The 21,739-nt window shown below is 38.4% G+C and overlaps 2 protein-coding genes across 2 annotated transcripts in view; one reads left to right on the forward strand and one right to left on the reverse strand.

Annotated features, from left to right (window-relative positions):
- Positions 1 to 1,035: 1,035 nt before the first annotated feature.
- On the reverse strand, positions 1,036 to 2,343 carry LOC128534116 (uncharacterized protein C12orf56 homolog). Its single transcript, XM_053508418.1, has 3 exons — positions 2,267 to 2,343; positions 2,033 to 2,160; positions 1,036 to 1,177 (listed from the first exon to the last, which is right to left on the reverse strand). The coding sequence occupies exons 1-3, from the start codon at positions 2,309 to 2,311 to the stop codon at positions 1,036 to 1,038; spliced, it is 315 nt and encodes a 104-aa protein (XP_053364393.1). The 5' UTR covers positions 2,312 to 2,343.
- A 10,988-nt stretch (positions 2,344 to 13,331) lies between these two features.
- The window catches only part of LOC128533810 (NLR family CARD domain-containing protein 3-like), a 144,465-nt gene continuing 136,057 nt past the window's right edge, over positions 13,332 to 21,739 (forward strand). The window contains exons 1-4 of the mRNA XM_053508071.1: positions 13,332 to 13,557; positions 18,627 to 18,753; positions 18,962 to 19,078; positions 20,549 to 20,602. Of these exons, the coding sequence (XP_053364046.1) occupies positions 18,701 to 18,753; positions 18,962 to 19,078; positions 20,549 to 20,602 (224 nt within the window). The 5' untranslated portion in view covers positions 13,332 to 13,557; positions 18,627 to 18,700. The remainder of the gene's footprint in view (positions 13,558 to 18,626; positions 18,754 to 18,961; positions 19,079 to 20,548; positions 20,603 to 21,739) is intronic.

Genomic DNA, 21,739 nt, shown 5'->3' on the forward strand with positions numbered 1-21,739 from the left:
CTTAAAAAATATTCATTAGTTAAATGTAATTTACTTTGCCAACATTTTCGATGTAAAAATATCACATTAGATGTAACGCCACTTCTTCCTTTAACAGACAGTAAAGTTGACAGGAGAGTTGTGGTTCTGTGTGGTTCATATCACTACAGCTTGTTTATCCACTTTGCGTGTGGACGTGGGTCTGTTGGGGCTAGCAGGAGGGGTTAGCACCTCTGTGTTCTCTTCTCCCAGGTTCACAGGTTCTGGAACATGTTTGCAGTGGCTGGAGTGGATCCACTTCACACTTTCTGCTCCCTTCACTGCTGTCCGTGTCACTAGGAGCACCTGGAACGGTCCCGATCACCTCCTGGCCTTCTGGTTCTTTCTCCTCTTTTCTCCACTTGTGTGTGTGTCTGTCTGTCTGTTTGGTGGGCGGTAAACAAAGTAATTATTGTGTTTACTAGCGTGTGTGTCACATAAGCTTTTTAAACACCTAGAATGTCAGTTAAGAGACGACTTTTAATGACCCTTTTATATGTGGCCTTTGGACTTAAGCTTCACCCTGGATGGGGCCCAATCCATCACAGGGCACAAAGACATACGCATGGATTGTGGGAGGAAACCCACCAAGCACAGGGAGAACATGCACAGTCCATGCGCACAGACATGAAGTGGGAATCAGAACCTGAAGGTGTAAGGCGACAGAGCTAACTACTAAGCCACCATGCCGACCCAAAAATAACGTCACTCATACAGTAAATATAAAGCAATACATGAATGATTATAAACTTTAGCAAATGATCATAGAGTCATGAAAAGCATATAATTAATGTAAATGTTTACACAAACAAAGCAAATAAGAAACATCCTTTATAAATACAAATGACATTTGGTTTTGCTGCTTATCCTGGTTACAGGATCCTCATGATAAATGTTCCTCCTTGTCCTTCACACAGTATACTGGACTTTATCTCCACAACTGGACAAAGTACATAATACACCAGTTCTATATATATCCATGGTCATCAGTTAATAAGATAAAAATAAATATTTGTACTAACATGTGAGAGACAGATGGCTGTAAACAGTCCTCGTGATCACCAGGCTGAGCAGCTGGGAGAGGAGATGCTGTGCTGGTCTACTAATGGGACAGTGAAGGGGACGCTTGTCCTCCAGACCGGACTGTCTCACATAATACCTTAAAAAAGAAACAGTATGTAAAAGGTTAGAAGTCATTACTCAGTGACCCTTATAATCATATTCTCATAAATTAATCATTATCATGATGGTGATTGTTATCATGAACTGAGAGTTAAAACAAGAAGCAGAGTGACGTCTGGTGGTTTGTGGAAATTCCAACAGCTGTAAACTCAAGTGGGATTTTATATTACATGTGAGAAATTATAGGATATAGGATGTAGTATGTTGTATGTGGGGTCATTATGATCCATCAGAAAAGCTTCATGACATCAAGGCATCGATTCTACACGTCTCTGGAACTGAGCTGCAACTTAAACAAACATCATTTTACAAAACATCGGCTGTTTTAATGGTGACAGAGACACTGCTTAAGACGTCCATCCAAAATCTCCAACACAAGAAGAACTGCTGATTTGACAGCATATGATTTAGATTATTTTTATACTCATGTCCTCATTACAGTCATCCTGTAAGACAGCACTCCTATAAGAATAGCAAAGTTTGATTATAGAATAAAGATAAACAGTTAGAATAACTCTGTATTGAATGGGAGGGACAAATGCAGCCAACTACATCAACTACAACTACATCTTTACATTTAATGCGTCACCTTTCTGTAACTGCACTTATTTTGAGATGAATGTGAATTGTGTTAACTGTGATTTTTCTGATAATCAGATTATTAAAATACTGCAGTAAATGAACGATCATTTGGATCAGTCGAACTCTTTTGGAGAAGGATTGGATCTCATTGGTTATCTGATGATCTAAATCTGATACTAGTAGCTCATTTGTTTGTCTCGGCTTGTACACCGTCTTATAAAACCCAGTCGTCCACAACAGACTCTCTCACCTGAACTCTTCTTTAAGTTCTGTAATAATGGAGGTGTTCACACAGGGGTTGTGCTGCATGCAGGTCAGGAGCAAGTGGCACCGCTGGTACAGGAGGACAGCCTGAGACGGGCTCAAGGGAGACTCTGACTGTTTCAACATCACAACATAGACATGGATCAACTCTAGTATTTAATCTACTTTTCCCAAAGGAATCACATTCTCATGGATTTGATATCAATTATTATGGATTTACCAGAAATGACAGAACCAGAACCACACGCTGGGCCTGATAAACCATAAACAGGAGCTAAACACAGACAGAGCACAACTTAGTGAATCTTACCATCTACTGAAGAGCTAGTTTTGATTCTAAAGAGATTTACAAAGAAAGGGTGGGATTTAAGTGTTTGAAAAACCCAGGACAGTCAGAAAGTGTCCTACATCCTGCATGAGACTCACCTTAAAGAAACTATAAGGCTATAAATGTGCATGAGTGAACAAATTCTGTACTGAGGTTATGCAGCCAGGACCATAAATATTGGGCCAGTGACATACATTCATTTGTTTGCGATCACATCTTGAGTGCTTCATTTCAAATCCATTGTCCTGGTGTACAGAGACAAACTGACCACCATGGAGTCGCTGTCCAAATACTTATGGACCTGAATATATACAATAACGTCATTATAAATGAGGAGTCTGTAAATGTGTAAGAGCACGACTGACTTTTTTCTATGTCTAATGCCAGAGAATGAGAATCTACTGCACCGTAAGGTTTTAGAAATGAAATATTGTATAGTTTGTGTTATTAGTGTTACTTATGGTTTATATTGCTAGTCACTGGTTATGTCCAGACACAGATGATTCATTCTTATTGAAACTATATCCAGTACAGCAATAACACAAACAAGACAGATAAGAGTGTTGTGTCTTACCTCTGTGTGAGATGTAGAATTGCAGTTGTAAGGCTTTAGCTCAGGATCACACACACCAAAGCCAAGAGCAAGTCTGCAGTCACGCTTCCCCTGCAACACATTAAAGGCTCCTGATACAGTAACATACTGTATAAATATACACTACAGTCACAGGCTCCAGTCATATCTGAGTTTACTCACTGCTTGGACGTTAGTGCGCTAAAGCGAGCAGCTCCTTTCTCCGTCTCACCGAGCATCAGGCTTATGGTCTGAAGCACTAACGTGGAAAGCCTGGAGCTAAAGTAGTGTTGTAGTGAATCAGTGAGGTGGTGATGGTGTTCTGTTCCAGTCAAGGTGAGTCAAAGGTTAAAAGTGGAACAATCGCTACAAAAAAGTTGTGTCTCACTTCATATAACGACTAAATACTACAAAGATAATGTTCACGTAATTTTGACCTAAACATTATTTGACCTAAAAATTGACCTAAAAGGTCCGGGTTCGATTCCCGTCTCTCTCTGTGTGTATGCAGTTTACATGTGCTAGGTGGGTTTTCTCCCACAGTTCAAAGACAGGCAGGTTAGAATAACTGGTGTTCCCAAATTGCCTGTAGTGTGTAAATGAGTTTGTGTGTGTGTGTGTGTGTGTGTGTGTGTGTGTGTGTGTGCCCTGTGATTGATTGGCACCCTGTCCAGGTTGTACCCCACCTTGTGCCCTACAGGATAAAGCGGTATAGATGGTGAGTGAGTAAGTGATCTTCTCATACAACAAGTTTAAAATAAGTTCAAATGTCCAGACATGGGTTTATTAAACTTGGATTTTTTTTATGAATTTTGACTTGAAAAACAAGCGTGCCTTGATTTAAGAGTATAAAGTTTTATCGAGTATCATGTAGCACACATGCGCTTTTTGTTTTGATCACCATGTTTTTTCTTTCACATGCGCTGTGGAATTGTGGGTAATCGTCTCTCCTGCTTGGTCTTAGTGCTCGTCTCTCACTCGTATAATAATCGTGTTTTTTTTTAAAGCATCGTTAATTTTGTGTTCGTGTGTGTGTGTGTGTGTGTGTGTAAGTAAGTCGTCCTTTCAAAAGTCTCATTAGAGAGGTTAGATCCATTTTCTCTCTCTCTCTCTGTCAGCCTGCACTGACTGTGTGTGTGTGCGCACGTCATTGGACAGCGTCTTTCCCCCCTGCTCCTTTTGCCTTCACACACACACACACACACTTTTTAACTGTCCTGTCGCGATTCTTTTTAAAGGTAGAATTCAGGTTCCTTTGTTTAATTTTTTTCTTTACAGCAGTGATTACATTAGTTTGTGCCACAGTGTCATGAGGGAGGTTTCTTGTATCAAATAGGAGAGGGGGAAGGGGGCATGAAGTCATTCCTCCTCTCATTTTACTTTAGCTTTACGTACACTGTGTACACACACACAGACACACACACACACACACACACACACACACACACACACACACACACACACACACACACACACACACATCCACAGTGAGTACGCTTGCACACACACTTACACAGCGTGTGGAAACACTTATCTGTGGGGATTTATTTTAACTTTTTTTCAAAGCATAAGTTAAGACACATGCTTTATAAACTCTTTAGTCAGATGGAACGAGATGATGTCAAGAAATCATACAGAACCAGTGACTCTTTTTTTGTTAATCAGAACCACATCCTTGATGACAGACGTATAATAATGAATTTTGAGTTAAGTAGTTTGATTAAAACTGGTTAACACTTTTTTCATTAATGTCATTGATTGCTGTAAGACATTAAAGGGTAAAAAAAACAATCAAAAAGAAATGGTAAAGGGGTGTCTAGACGTTTTTATGTCGACTCATCATTTCTAAATCAAAGTACCGCTGTACCCACTGTATATATTAATAGCCTGAAAGCTTGTAGTAAATGTTTTGTACATTCATGCACTTCAAAAGAACAATTGTTGTTATTAGATGATGTTTTTTCCCCATTTTTATTTCCTTGAGAAATTACATTTCAAAATTATGTATGTTCACAATGAGAGATTTCTTTAAAAATCATTGACTTTAAAAAAAATTATAAACTTTTCATATTAAATATATTTTCTATCAATTAGTTAAAAACTAGAAAAAAGACTGCTTGTTTTTCCCCCACTTTTTTTTATTTTTATTAGTGAATATTATGACTTTTATGTCGTCTGAGACCGGTAGAGAGACACTGTCTCTCCAACATGGTGTCAGGTGTGTGTCGGAGGACGGAGTACAGGTGGAGGAGGTGCTGCTAGTGGTGTGAGAGCAGGTGGGATACGGAAATATCTACTCTGTCTCCCGGATGAACAAAGCGGTGGTGTTTTTTTCTGACTAAGAAAAAACCACCACCGAGTAAAAGGCGTCATGGTCCAAATTACCCCTCTATCTGCCCCTGCAACACGAGTGGTGATCTCTAACGTGCCCCCGTTCATTAAGGATGAACAGATCATTAGGGAGCTGGCCCGCTTCGGGAGGTTCGTCAGCACTATGAGAGCTATCGCGCTCAGGTGTAAGAGCTCCAGCATGAAACAGCGTGATGATTTTAAACAACCAGGAGAGGACATTGAATGTGAATTTTAAGTGTAAGGACGGGGACAGTAGTTACACTATCTTTGCCACCACGGAGCGGCTGAGGTGCTTTGAGTGTGATGATGTTGGACATAAAAGTCTGCGCTGTCCTCATGGAGCTGTGCAGACGGGGAGCTCAGGGGACGACTCGGACGGGATACGGCAGCAGCGCCGCAGGGACAGACAGCAGGAGGACACCGGGGAGACGGAGACTGCAGCGGGCCTCACCGACCCCCAGAGCAACGACACACCGCAGTCAGAACTCACAAAAGGTCCGTCCTGAACACACTGACACCACAGATAGAAACACTGCACTCAGCGCTGATAAACACAACGCAGACACAGAAAACACCGCCAGTATAAAACACCACATCCCTACAGACAATACCGCTAACAGTAACCCTGTCCCTAATGTCTGCTCTGATACACACCAACAAGAGGAAAAATACAACTACTGGCAACCGACAGAACACAAAACACTACAGTGAGCATGAGGGGTAAAAGACAGGAGGAATCACACCAGTGGCGATTTCTTTAAGACTGCAAGGGAAGCTCAGCTTCCCCTATAGTCACAAAATTAATGGTCAAATTATGTACCATTGTATTAACATTTTATTGACTAAAAATGCGTTAGAAAACGTTCATTTCAAAGATGAGTTCGTTCAGAATCAGTTAGATATAGCAGGTCGGCTGACTTGATTTTCTTCTCATACATTCCCGTAGCGTCACAGTGCATTTCCCCGTTGAAGCCCAGCGTCCATTGACTTTAATGCGGCCGCTTTAAACGTTTTTTTTTTTCAGTGCTTTGAAACTAGACGGTCATTGGATAAACACTGCGATTATGTCCCGCGGGCCAGGACGCTGGGATGCTGCATGATGATTGGAGGAGCTGTTTAAAGGGCGGAACCCCATTTTTGATTGACAGCATGTCTTAAGTATACATCAGCGCTACAGAGATTCCAGTTTAGTCCCATGCGAATTTGCAGGTGAAGTGGTACGAAGAACTGCTGCACTCTATTGTTTGCTGGTGATATAAACCATTTTTGTTTGTACAAATCATTCTTTAAATAATAAAAAAAACGTATTATAGTGTTCTTGACTTTGCTCCTTGTTTCAGCATTGTAAAGTTAGTTCGTTCATATAATTAAAGTAGCTCGTGGAAGGGGAAACTAGCCAGCTAGCAAGCTGTGCATAATGGCAGACGCAGACGGTGCTAATATTGTTGACCTGCTTTTGGCAAAACCATTTAGTAGTCTTTCTTATGCGAAAAGACTCAGAATTAAACGGCAGGGCAGACCAATGCTCAAGATTGATCTGGTGCAAAAATCAGGAAAAAATAACAGGTCTTTTCAGCTCTCCTAGTATGACAAGGTGAACTGGCTGACTGGAAGTGCTGTGACAGAAAATGTACTATTGGCCATGCCTCCTGGTCAATCGTTGGTTTTGGGGATCTGGGTTACTTTGACAGGGCATACAAAAGGCATAAAAAGCGCAAAGAACATAATGAATTTTATGATGAAGACCTAATATGAGCCTCCCCTGTTTCAAAAGCTAGCAGCCGCCACTGAATCACACAACACAGAAACATCAACAAAACGGTTTTTACATCTGACTGAAAGAGGAAGGAGACAGGGGGTTAACACACTTTTTCCAGGGAAAAGTAAAAATGCTCAAAACTCTCACATCAGGTAAGAAGAAACTGAAAGCTGCTCCCAGTAAGGAGAGAATACAGGACATGGTGGAACATCATTTCTACCTTCAGTGTGTATTTTTACCTGGAGAGTAAAGACATGTGGTGGACCTTTAATATGTTTATAGACAACAACATCAGAGGTCCTTAAGGTTCAATTATCTTATGTTAAATTACTGTTAGGTACAGTACACTATTCTCATTGAGTAATGAACTCCAAAAGGCGTTGTGGAGATTGTTGTGGAGAATTTAGAAATTAAACAGAAAAAATCTGAAGTTAAACGTTACTTTACATTTGTATCATACTATCGTAAAAATTTATTTGACCTTGAAATTGAAGCTGAATTTTATGGAATTCAGTTAAAATTCAAACAAATGTCTTTAAACTGTACACTTTTTGAATTTTAAAATATTGTCAGTTTCAAGGCCTCTGTTTGAAATGTAATTATGAAATTCAGTTTCAAATGGTGTGACACAAATTCCAAAAATAACATTCAGATTCCATTTATTGTATTCTTGTTGTCCTCATCAGTTTGTCACTGAGTCCACAGGTTTACATTTACATTTATTTCATTTGTCAGATGTCCTTATCCACAGCGACTTCTATTTATCTCATTATTAATCTGAGCAGTTGAGGATTAAGCGCTTTGATCAAGGGCACAGCATAGACAGGTGCTGTGCCCTGTGCAGCAACATTGTGGGAATTGGTGATCATCTACCCATCTTGGCTTCTGAGAGACACTGCCACTCTGAGAAGCTCTTTTTATACCCAATCATGTTGCCAATTGACCTAATTAGTGTTAATTGGTCTTCCAGCTCCTCGTTATGCTTAAATTTACTTTTTCCAGCCTCTTATTGCTTCTTGTCCCAAATTTTTTGGGATTTGTTGACACCATGAAATTTTGAATCAACATATTTTTCCCTTAAAATGATACATTTTCTCAGTTTAAACTTTTGTTCCGTGATTTATGTTCTATTCTGAATAAAATATTAGAAGTTGGCACGTCCACATCATTGCATTAAGTTTTTATTCACGATTTGTATAGTGTCCCAACTTTTTTGGAATCCGGTTTGTATAATTTCTAAAAAAAAAAAAAAAAAAAAATGTGGAAATTGCGATTGAAACAGTTACTCAGTACTTAAGTAACTTGAGTATCATTTCACCTAATACTTTTTTACCCTTACTTGATTAATATTTTGGATGACTGCTTTTTACATCTACTTTATATTAAATTACAGCTACTATTACTTGAGTAATTTTTTGGCTACTTCACCCACCTCTGGTGGTCACAGTGTTATAGTAAACGTTACACGCGTGCACGGATGTTGACTATACGAGTGACGCACGCGAACTGAGCAGCAAAAAAATAAGTCACTAAAATAAGGTGACATCATTCATAAAATTTGTGTACAAGACTTTTGTGAACTGGATCTTGTAGTCAATAGTTTTTGCTTCAAAATGATGTGACAATCATCCTGTTCACTTATTCACAGAAAACAATATGTTCATTTACATTTTTGTAAAACACTTTTTGTTTAAAAAAGCCTCATGCGAGGAGGCGTGAATGATCATGAATAATGCTGTAATTCACACCAGAGACGACAAAGACTCGTATAATGAGCTGCATAATGAGTCTTTCAGTCAGATATGTGACAGAGGGAAGTGATACAAGAAAATACTTTGAGGGCAAACTAAACATCTATTTTTTTGTTTGTAGTTTATTTAGAATATAGTTAACTGACAGGAAAAAAAAAAACTCACTCTTACACCCTAAACATCACCAACTCACTCACAAAGAAAATGTCCAGGATTGAGTGAAGAGGGACACAGATGATCTCATACACAGGAGGCACATTTATGGCATAAATATGGCCGTGCAAAATACAATGAAAAAGGGTGTTATGTTTGTAAAAGTCCACTCTTACACCCCATACACAGTAATACATCTTTGTGCCACTCTTAAAGAGCAGTTCCTGTTCAACTGAAGACATAAGTGAACATTACATACCTGACATTTGTTTATTGCTGCTTACCATGAACTGCTTTACTATGGAACTCCAAAGTGTTCAAAATTAAATAAATAAATAGGACATGATGAAATAAATAACTATGAATAAATAAGACACATACATGTAATATGAGAATGATATTGTGAAATAATGGAATATATTTTGAAAAAAGCTTATTATTGTGAAACATATTGCACTCTGCGATTTATTTTTTCCCAATAACAGAGATTATTGCAGAGGCATTTTATTTAATTCATGCTGTTTTTATTTTAAAATGTCATTTTTTCAAAGTCAGTTTTTATTTCAAAATCCTGTTTTTCACGATGCCCCATAATGCGACTTTTCAGCAGAATGAGTCGTTCTGTCAATCAGCGCCAGTGGGTTGGACCTGCGCGCCTATTGGCTGATCCTTTAACATCGATTAGTTTCCCTGAATACCTGCTCCGCGGACCGCCGCTACAGCTAGCAACAACAAGCTAGTCAGTGGCGGACTGGCCGTCTGGAGCCCCGGGCGTTCTCCCGGTTGGCCGCTGGTCAATGTGGCCCGGCCCAGTCAATACGTAAATTTATTTTAAAAATGACGGAAACTATAATATTGTATCTCTTTTTTACGCAGATAGATGAGTGGCTCTCATGAAAGGCCGTGGAAGGGCAAGACCAAAACCTACCTCTGCCGCAGACGAGAAGTTCATTTAGAGTTATCAGCCTGAAAAATGACCAATTAACAGCACCTCAGATTAGAGGCGTTATGAAGTCTTTACAGAGCAAAAGTAGCAGAAACATCTCACCATTAACTGTTCAAAGGAGATTAATGCATTTTTTGGATGCCTTCGGCATTCCTTTACAATGTACAAAGAAATAAAAATCAGGAACCATCATGGAGTTAGTGACCCCAAACTTTTGAACGGTAGTGTATGTTCAGTGATACTTTAAATAATATACAGTCGTGGCCAAAATTTTTGAGAATGACACAAATATTAGTTTTCACAAAGTTTGCTGCTAAACTGCTTTTTGATCTTTGTTTCAGTTGTTTCTGTGATGTACTGAAATATAATTACAAGCACTTCATACGTTTCAAAGGCTTTTATCGACAATTACATGGTCAGTATTTGCAGTGTTGGCCCTTCTTTTTCAGGACATCTGCAATTCGACTGGGCATGCTCTCAATCAACTTCTGGGCCAAATCCTGACTGATAGCAACCCATTCTTTCATAATCACTTCTTAGAGTTTGTCAGAATTAGTGGGTTTTTGTTTGTCCACCCGCCTCCTGAGGATGGACCACAAATTCTCAATGGGATTAAAATCTGGGGAGTTTCCAGGCCATGGACCCAAAATTTCAACGTATTGGTCCCCGAGCCACTTAGTTATCACTTTTGCCTCATGGCACGGTGCTCCATCGTGCTGGAAAATGTATTGTTCTTCACCAAACTGTTGTTGGAAGCTTAAAAAGCATTTATTTCTGTATTGAGTTATATTTTAATTCTAGTAAGTTGTGTGCTAAGTCAAAAGTCATGGAAGATGGCGGATTGGTGTGAACTTCAGCCAGTTCTGGTCATTTTAGCAGATCAGATAGAGAGGGATAATTTACCAGTAGACACTGTACTGCCACCTACTGCATAGAATACGTATTGCACCATTAGACCTAACTCGATACTTCATGCGCTATTACTTACATCTAAATAAAGGAGCAACCAATCACACAGCTGACTCCGCCCTATCGCTCTTGATTGACAGAACGACTCATTCTGCTGAAAAGTCGTATTATGAAATAAATAGGCCATCGTGAAAAACGGGATTTTGAAATAAAAACTGACTTTGAAAAAATGACATTTTGAAATAAAAACAGCGTGAATTAAATAAAATGCCTCTGCAATAATCTCTGTTTTTGGGAAAAAATAATTTGCAGAGTGGAATATGTTTCACAATAATAAGCTTTTTTTCTAAATATGTTCCATTATTTCACAATATCATTCTCATATTACATGTATGTGTCTTATTTATTCATAGAGTTATTTATTTCGTCATGTCCTATTTATTTATTTAATTTTGAACACTTTGAAGTTCCATATTATAGACGTGCCGAGGGTATTTAATTAAAATAATGGGAGGGGGGTGTTTTAATAAAACGACGTCTATCCGACATGAATCAGACCTTTGGCAGATGTAAAAACATCTGATTAACATCATCTAAAAAGCGGATCAGGGTCGTTTTAATTTATTTACATCTTAAATACGTAGGCCAAACGTCGTTCTAACATCAGACACGGACGTCTCGGCAACGTCTGCCAGATGAGCAAACGCCCTCTGCCAGACATCTGCCGGATGAAAAAAGACGACGTTGCATAGACGTCTCTGCGACGTGTGTGTGCTATCTGGGATGTGTGTTATACATATATATAAAAATTATAATATATAATATAATATATTGTTCATTCATGTCTTCTGATGATGGCGACACATTTTTACGTTTGAAATAAGATTAATTAAAGTTTAATTTAAGACCATTTAAACTGAGGCAATGCCATGTCTTTCATAAAGTCCTTCCATGCGCCATCTGGCGGATATTCAGTGAAGCACAACACATTTATTTAAATTCCTAAATGTTGCTTGCGGCAAGTCGCGGCACGCCATGCGCCAAATTGCGGCATCTCGCGGGAAAACACGCGCAGTCTTAATGGTCACATCTGTACCATTGGACTGTTTGTTATGACCTTAATATTTTACCTGGTATTTAACACAGTACGGCTATCTAACTACAGCTTGGAATGAAGTTCTGGAAATTTTACACACACATGATGTCCCCACGCCGCATGCCCAGCCATTTTGTCTAACAGATACCACCTGCATAGTGTGTACAACTGACATTTGAAATATTTACTCAAAAAAAAAAAGAAATCAGAACTAACTTACATACCAGCCAAATCACCTACTGTACATGCTCTCCAGCAGCTAAATTAAGGGAAGCATGTATTTAGTAGGGCAAAAATAAAATATCAGTATTTTTATATTCAGAAGACCAATCAAATCAGATTAAAAAAGAATAAAACAGATTGCACGCAAAGTTATGTGAAATGCAACAGTCATGCAAGAGCTGTGAAACGAAGAGAATGTATGAGAGCAGAGAGTTTATGAGTCTTAAATAAAGTGTGTGAGCGTTGGCAGTTTTAACTCTTAGCATTTTGGAGGTTGTAACATAGCTGAAAAAGAGTAAACAATAAAATAATATTAACACTACTAATAACAAAATAATAAAATTATGCTTCATTTTGTATATATATATATATATCCAGTATGCCAGCATTATCTTTACTCTTCTGATTATTAATGGCATTTCTCCCACTTCTACCTGTTTGCTACTGGGGGATGTTTTAAGGACCCCACAACATGCTGGGTTTGAGATTGCATTATGCCGATCTGTTTTAGGTTAGAATCTGCTGCAGACATGAATACTATGCAGCCATACTCTATGGTAGCTCTCATGAGTGCACAATATATGCATGTTAATATGGCTCTGTTAGCTCCCCACATCTGTCCTGTTAGTCATCCTACTATGTTATTGTTATTCTTACATGTCTCTTTAATTTTCCTTATATGCATTTTTTTTTCAGTCTCTTGCCAGAATACATTCCTAGGTACAGGTAGTTCCCTAATTACAAATGAGTTCCATTCCACGAGCATGTTCATAAGTTTTCGAATAAGAATTCGTTTATAAATCAGGGACGAAATAAGTCCTATACACCTTAGACTCAAATATACAATATAAAGCACACCAATTCACTTGACTAAATCTGTCTCCTTTCCCAGCTCTTTCATCATGTGGCCAAAAACCACAACGCACTTAAGAAAATGAATCTCATAGTGAAATGTCATCTCTGCACCTTTAAATCTTCTCCATAAGAAATAAAGAAAAGGTTAATTAGTTGTCCTTTAAATCTTCTCCATAAGAAAATGAAGAAAAGGTTAATTAGTTTTATTTTTACTTCAAATTTTCTATTAATCATTTTTATATGAATATTTTTGGGTTGTGGAACGAATCATTGAACACATAGGGGAGAAGGGTGTGGCACATGTGTTATCTTTCTTACACACACACACACACACGCGCGCGCGCGCGCGGATGTTTACTTAGACTGCAAATTTTAACCTGCACTTAAGACTGCAAACTAAGTTTGCGAGAGAAATCTTGGAAGCCATTCTGTCAAAGGTTTCTACTTTCTTGGACTGTGAACTCGGTTTTGTTGAGGATTTCCTGAAGTTAGGATTATTCACCATCAGGACAGATTTACAGGACAGACATTTTCTATCATCATGCTCCCGGACTGATTCATTGAAACCGGTAAGGCCGACTCATTACTTCCTCGTCCTCTTTGTCCATTTTCTAAAAATACCTTTCACAGGGTACTCAACCTTCCCAAATTCCACTAGCTCAACCCCTGAAGGTTGGGGCAGAGCTCTCTTTTGTTTTGTGCTAAGGAAAGAGCTACCATTAAATTAAAAAAATATTTTAAACCAAATTTAATGAAATGGAGGAGAAGTGTATTGGTGCCAATTTTTAAGAACAAGGGAGATGTGCAAAGCTGTGGCAATTATAGAGGTATAAAGCTAATGAGCCAGACAATGAAGCTGTGGGAAAGAGTAGTGGAAGCTAGGTTAAGGGCAGAGGTGAGCATTTGTGAGCAGCAATATGGTTTTATGCCTAGAAAGAGTACATCAGATGCAGTATTTGCTTTGAGGATGCTGGCGGAGAAGTACAGAGAAGGTAACAGGGAGTTGCATTGTGTCTTTTTAGATTTAGAGAAAGCGTATGACAGGGTGCCAAGAGAGGAGCTGTGGTGTTGTGTGAGGAAGTCTGGAGTGGCAGAGAAGTATGTTAGAGTGGTGCAGGACATGTATGAGAGCTGTAAGACAGTGGTAAGATGTGCTGTAGGTGTGACAGAAGAGTTTAAGGTGGAGGTGGGTCTGCATCAAGGATCGGCTCTAAGCCCCTTTTTGTTTGCTCTGGTGATGGACAGGATGACAGATGAGGTAAGACCGGAGTCCCCATGGACTATGATGTTTGCAGATGACATTGTGCTCTGTAGCGAGAGCAGGGAACAGGTGGAGGAAAATTTGGAGAGGTGGAGGTATGCTCTGGAAAGCAGAGGAATGAAGGTTAGCCGCAGCAAGAGGTCCAGAGCAACGGAGAGTGTGGAAAGGAGGTGAAGAGGCGGGTACAGGCAGGTTGGAATGGATGGAGAAAAGTGTCAGGTGTGTTGTGCGATAAAAGAGTATCAGCGAGAATGAAAGGAAAGGTGTACAGGACAGTGGTGAGACCAGCGATGCTCTACGGCTTAGAGACAGTGGCGCTGAAGAAAAGACAGGAGGCAGAGTTGGAGGTAGCAGAGCTGAAGATGTTGAGGTTCTCTTTGGGAGTGACAAGGATGGATAGGATTAAGAATGAGTTTATCAGAGGGACAACCCATGTTAGATGTTTTGGAGATAAAGTCAGAGAGGCCAGATTGAGGTGGTTTGGGCATGTTCAGAGGAGAGATTGTGAATATATCGGTAGAAGGATGCTGAGGTTGGAACTGCCAGGCAGGAGGTCTAGAGGAAGACCAAAGAGGAGATTTATGGATGCAGTGAGAGAGGACATGAAGTTAGTTGGTGTGAGAGAAGAGGATGCAGAGGATAGGGTTAGATGGAGGCAGATGATTCGCTGTGGCGACCCCTGAAAGGGAACAGCCGAAAGACAAAGAAGAAGATTTTAAACCAAATTTTTCACAATCACACACATTTGCCACAGCCATTTTATTTTAGGAACTCAAATTAAAATGTGACGCAGGACAGAACAAATATATTTAAACCATGGTGGAGGTATTTTTTTTTAAATACCACAGAATTAATTAACTCTAAGACGTGAACAAAGCTTGATTGGCTGAAGAAAAGAAAACGCTAAACTTTTAATTTACCTTCCTTATAGAATGAAATCCGCATGAAAGCTTGTTTAAAATATGACTGGGACAAAAAAGCTAATTTACATAAGAAAGTTATTTTTTAAACTCCATATAACACCTAATTAAATTTCATTAAAATACAGTGATGCTTGAAACTTTCCTGACAAAGGAAGAAAAATAGCAAATTATCAAATCAATTTAAATAAATAGCTAAATTAATTTCCCTAAAGAAAAATTGCAGATGAGCCTCCAAATTGTTGAGTTTAATACAAGTTAAAAGACAAACAGTTATTGCATGATGCATCCGCCGCACCTCCATACACTTATACTGGGAGAGAGGGACAAACATGTACGCATGATGTGTCTGAAGTTCTTGGTTAGTTATCAGCAAAGAGCATATTTAAGCTTTTGGCTCGGTGCCCTGTCACATACAGTACGTCTCATACCCCAGAAGAAGAAAAGACATTAAGATGTAAGTTATAGAGAGACATATCAGAAAACCTTACACATCAAGTCCACAAGCTCTGTACAGATATGATTAAAATAATGTAAAAAAATCTCCAAACTCCAAACCACAGCCAAAGATATTATGCCAGAAGTAGTTTTTTTTTTTTTGGATGATCCTTCCTGAAATGCCCAAGAACCTCAGCATATGTAACTCTTTCTCTTTGTCAGTTTTTCTGTAGAATTTTTATTTATTGTGAATTTCACTTTCAAACCAACAACACAAAGGTAATAATTTTGACCATAGCATTTTATAATTTAGTACAAATGTTTTTTTGTTTGTTTTATTTTAATTAAATACAGATTCCTGACAAAGTCAAAAAGCCTTGATGCAAGAAACAAAATTAGGTTTTAGTTTTATACATTTAAAAAGTAAAACGGGTCGGTGCTGACCCTAACACAAGAGGAAGGTTAAGACGTTTAATAATTAACACAAATAATCTTGAACAAAATAAACGGGTGACGAACAAACCTTCCTCGATAGGGGTGTGTTCCGATCGACCATAAGTTCCCTGCGAAGTGCACTACACAGGCTGTTCAGCCATGTTAAGTGTGATTCCAAACCGCAGGGAGAGAAACTGTTTAGTTCAAAAAGAACCGTGAACGGTGTAGGGAACAAGTGAACAACGGGTCTTCACTTCACCGGAAAAGGGAGTGAAATTTTCCCATAGGTCATAAAAACAAAGAATTTAAGAAAGGATTTACTGTATTTATTGTATATTTACTGTATTTATCATTATTAAAGAGGACACAATAGGACGCATTCATTTAAATTTTTATATAATCAAGACATTTTTTGTATTATACAGGCTAGCAATCTGTAAAAAAAAAAAATCTTTGTGCATCTTGTAAATTAATAAAATATTTTTAACGTTTCAATAGTATATGTTTTAAAATGGTGTACGCTTTTGTTTCAATAAATATTTAATATCCGTAGTGTGACATTTCCACAGCAGCAGCGACAGATATCAGGTGTTTACCATAAGTTCCTTTAACTGATATGCCCTGCAAACGGAGGGAATGCAGGGAGCACCCTCTGAAGTACACTTGGGAATGGAACACAGCCATCGAAAGTCAAAGTGTTTCAGCTGCGACTTCAGTTTCTGGGAGTGTTGGAAAAGTTAAAATACAACGTTCTTATATCAAGGAAAGTACTGAACTGTATATGGCTGGAATGACAATAAAAGCCTACTTGACTAAAACTCGTGTAAAACACAGATGTAGGAAATCTGAATTACGTCTGTAAGTTACTGACGTTTAATTATAAACAAACACCAACAACCTGAACAAAATAATCGGGTGACAAACAAACTTTTCATGAAACTAAACAACAGATGCGTGACCCAAGTGCAGTGTATTCTGGGAAATTAACTGTAAAAAAAAAAAAAAAAAACACAAAACATGAAACAGAGTCGATAGTTGCAAGGCGCCCTCTAGCGGTTTCCCCTGACAGCGGCATAATGTGTTGTATTTACAGTAGTTTTAATAATTAAAGATTATAATGAAAATCAGCTGTACTGTAATTCTGGAACAACACTGTACATCTGACTGCAATGGTTTTGTTTAATATTGCCTCCAAGAACAAATTAAATGTAAGTAAAAATAAATATTACTATTAATAATAGAAATACATTTAAAAAGTAATGATATTTAATATAAAAGTGCGCCCTCTGCAGGACATGTAGCCCCCACATTTTAAAACTGATTTTAAAGCTTACATTTAATTCAGTTTTATTTGTATAGCGCTTTTAACAGTTGTCATTGTCGCAAAGCAGCTTTACACAATCAAAAGAATTAAGTTTGTATGGAATGTGTCACTCACTCATCTTCTATACAGCTTTATCCTGTATTCAGGGTCGCGGGGGCCTGGAGCCTGTCCCAGGAGGCTTATGGCATAAGGCGGGGTACACCCTGAACAGGGTGCCAATCCATTGTGGGGCACACACATACACTCACTCACACACTCATTCACACACTACAGGCAATTTGTGAACGCCAATCAACCTAACCTACATGTCTTTGGACTGTGGGAGGAAACCGGAGTACCCGTAGGAAACCCACCAAGCACGGGGAGAACATACAAACTCCATGCACACAGAGACAGGAATTAAGCCTGGCCGGGAATCGAACTCGGACCCTAGAGGTGCAAGTTTATGCTAAATCATAAATGATATGTAATTTTTGGAAAGCTGAGTTCAATTTCTCTTGCCACACCCAGGCCTGATTACTGCCAGACTTGTTAAATCAAGAAATCATGTAAATAAAACCTGTCTGACAAAGTAAAGCATGTTAAGGGTGGCACAACCAATTATTGAGTTTAGTGGCAATTACTTTTTCACCTAGGGCCAGACTTTCTTATCTCCAGCCTTCATAACACCTTCTGGGTGTCCAACAGCAGGACATGATTCATTGTGTTTTTGTCACGTTGAGTTTAGTAGAGTTAAGCCAAGTTTTAGAAGACTCACAATATAAGAATATTTAAAAAAATTTCCTTCTACATTTTTTATTGTCTTCTTTGCAGTATAGTCACGTCCTTCATTTATTGCATCCTCTATTTTATTTGTATTTGCTGTTTATATTCTTGCTGGTTCATTCTCTCTATTACTACTTATGTACAGTTTTGATCACACCTGTACAATCATTATGCTTGTGTACATAGAAGTGGTTTTTAACTTTTCCTTTTTCCTCACTGCAATTCTTGCTTGTTGCTCACTTGTTGTATAATATGTGAACTGGATACTGTAACGCTGCAATTTCCTTTTGGGGTTAATAAAGTACTCTCCATCCATCCATCCATCCATCCATCCATCTATCTCTCTCTCTATATATATATCTCTTTATCGGTGTCCAGGCCGATTACTCAATTTTGTAGCACAGATTATTTTTTTTAGGCCATTGTTCTTTAGGTCAAAGATGTGAAAATGATTGTGTGGAAGTTTAACTACAAACTTGTTTTTGTGTTTTTCAGGAGTGTAATTCACTGAGATCAGACACTTCAGGATCTCAACTGCTAGTTTGTGTATACTTTACTAATATTCAAAGATGGAGACTCCTGATCTGGACACTGATAATGTGTCCCCACCCTCTAAAAATCGGTAACCTACCATACCTTGGCATTTCAGTCATTAAATATTCATATTCAAATTACTAACTGAGCATATATGAAATAAGTCATTTAAAATCGTAAACAGTAAAGTGTTTCACTATTATTGACAAAATAACAGTCACCATAAAATTGATTTCGTTCACTGCAAGTAAAATTTATCTCTCATTAAATTAACAACTTCAAATAATGTTGTACAGTAAACTCCAGGGAGAGAGATCAGAATCAGCAGCGCCCAGCTGTGTCTCCATGAAGAGTGATTGGTCTATTGATCGTCCTATTGTGTTTAAAGCTGGAGTCTCCTCACCTCTACACAGGTAACGTCTCCTTACTGTTAATGTCACTGCTGAAGTCACAGTTGAAGGGAAATTTACCTAGATCAGGGGTCGGCAACCTTAAATACACAGAGAGCCATTTGGACCAGTTTCCATAGAAAAGAAAACACTGGGAGCCACAAAACCCTTTTAACATCTAAAATGAAGATAATACTGTATACTGTATATCGTTTTTTACCTTTATTCTGTTATAGTGTGTTGCATTTATGAAATCAATAAACTGCTACAGAGAAAACTAAATTTTATTTCTGCATGCAACAAAAATATTTTAAATTTAGAAAAAGAAATGGAGACTGGGTTGAAGGTTATTTTCAAATAAAATACTCAATGTCTATTTGAGTCCTCCTCGTATTTATAAAATAAAAATCTGAACTTAAATTATCCACCTGCAGCAAAACAAAAATGCCGTCTGTGTTCGTGTGCTGTCATCCTTTCATCACGTGTATTGGAGCGTACAGTCAGCTGTCAACCTGAATGAAATCTGGGTTGAAAAGATCAATAAGGTGTGCCACCGGGTAGTAATGGGTCATTCATGAACGATTTATTCTTTTGGAATGAGTCTTTAACGTGACTCAGAAAAACAAATAGTCTTGCAGAGTGATTCATTCATTTTCTACTGGGTGCGCTCGCATAAAGCATCGCGAAACTGTAGGTTTAGAAACATTTCGGACCAGAAGATATGAGAGGTGAGCTGCTCATTCTGTTTATCATAATATGGCCTGCATTGTAATATATTCATTACTGGAACTATAGCCAACATTTGTGTATGTAGACGTGTTGGGGGTCTGTTTATTAAAAATGTAACATTTTATTTTATTTCTGATCAAAAGATCTACATCTAGAGAACTAATTAACTTAAAAAAAGATTCGTTAATTTTGATGAATGAGATTCAAAGAATCGAGTCACTAAAATAATCCAAACTTCCCATTACTACTGGCGGGTGTTGCACATCAGCAGTTTTGATGCATATTTTGAGCAACAAAAAATTAAACACGTTTTTTCACCATAATTATTAGAATTACATAAAAACACTAAGGAACTAAAAGAAAATACATTTAAATTAAATAAAGATTTCTTATCATTTAAAAATTTCTTTCTTCCTGGACAGATAATTAAACTAGTGTTGAGTGAAGTTCTTAAAACAAGTGAAATTATCTGTCCATGTAGCAAGATAAAATTAACGAGTTTCATACAAGTCTCAGCTGAACTTTGAAATGCATTTTTGCACGGAATGAGGGTTGTGGAATTTAGCCCTACTTTATTTACACTTAACTCACTATCTGGGTGACAAACGTCCTGAGCAGTGTGCAGAGCAGAAAAATGTATAATGACCTATTGTAATGTACTTATATGCACCTCAATTCTGAATTCATTCTGACTCGAAAACTCCTAAACTATGCCTTCAAGGCTGATGTTTATAGTAAAATTATCACAACAATTTTTGTTCACAGTGATCTACAGAAGGCAGGAGACAAAACAGGAAAGAACATCATCACAGATACAGGGTAAGATCAAATCCAACAACATGACTGTGACACTGATACACTACTGTTATTAACTACAGAGTGATTAGATTGTAGAAAACTATAGAATAAAATAAACACATAGTGAGAACATTATAAAGAGCTATCAGTGAAAATGGTCGGACAAAATAGATCTTAAAAATTAATTATTGGACCCCATGTCTCACCACATTCTACTTCACCATTTCACAGGCACAACCCAGAATCTGCTGCTGTAAATGAATTCCAAAAAAAGTTCAAATTAAATCTGGTGAATAAGTTTCAGTTCTTGAATGGAGTGATAATAAACATGGGAACCCAAACACTCCTGAATGAGATCTACACAGAGCTCTATATCACAGAGGGAGACAGTGAAGAAGTCAATAATGAACATGAGGTGAGGCAGATCGAAGCAGCGTCCAGGAGAACAACAACAGAGGAAACATCAATCAAATGCAACGACATCTTTAAGCCCTTATCTGAACAAGACGAACCCATCAGATCTGTGCTGACAAAGGGAGTCGCTGGCATCGGAAAAACTGTCTCTGTGCAGAAGTTCATTGTGGACTGGGCTGAAGGGAAAGCAAATCAGGACGTCCACCTCATATTTCCACTTCCTTTTAGAGAGCTGAATTTGATGGAGGACCAGAAACTGAGTCTGATGGAGCTCCTTCATGTCTGTTTTAAAGAAACAAAAGAAACAGAAATGTTCAGTTTGGAAAAAGTTCTGTTTATTTTTGATGGATTGGACGAGTGTCGTTTTCCTCTAGATTTCCAGAACACAGTGAGTGTGTGTGATGTAACTAAATCTGTATCAGTGCCTGTGCTGCTAATAAACCTGATCAAAGGGAATCTGCTTCCCTCTGCTCTCATCTGGATCACCTCCCGACCTGCGTCAGCTGATCAAATCCCCTCTGAGTGTGTCCATTGAGTCACAGAGGTACGAGGGTTCAATGACCCACAGAAGGAGGAGTACTTCAGGAAGAGGATCAGTGATCAGAGCCTGGCCAATAACATCATCACACACCTGAAGTCATTAAGAAGCCTCTACATCATGTGTCACATCCCAGTCTTCTGCTGGATTTCAGCCGCTGTTTTAGAGAGAATGTTGTGTGAAGCAGAGAGTGGAGAGATCCCCAA

The sequence above is a fragment of the Clarias gariepinus genome, chromosome 12, assembly GCF_024256425.1.
Source record: "Clarias gariepinus isolate MV-2021 ecotype Netherlands chromosome 12, CGAR_prim_01v2, whole genome shotgun sequence".
In the NCBI taxonomy this organism is placed as follows: domain Eukaryota; kingdom Metazoa; phylum Chordata; class Actinopteri; order Siluriformes; family Clariidae; genus Clarias; species Clarias gariepinus.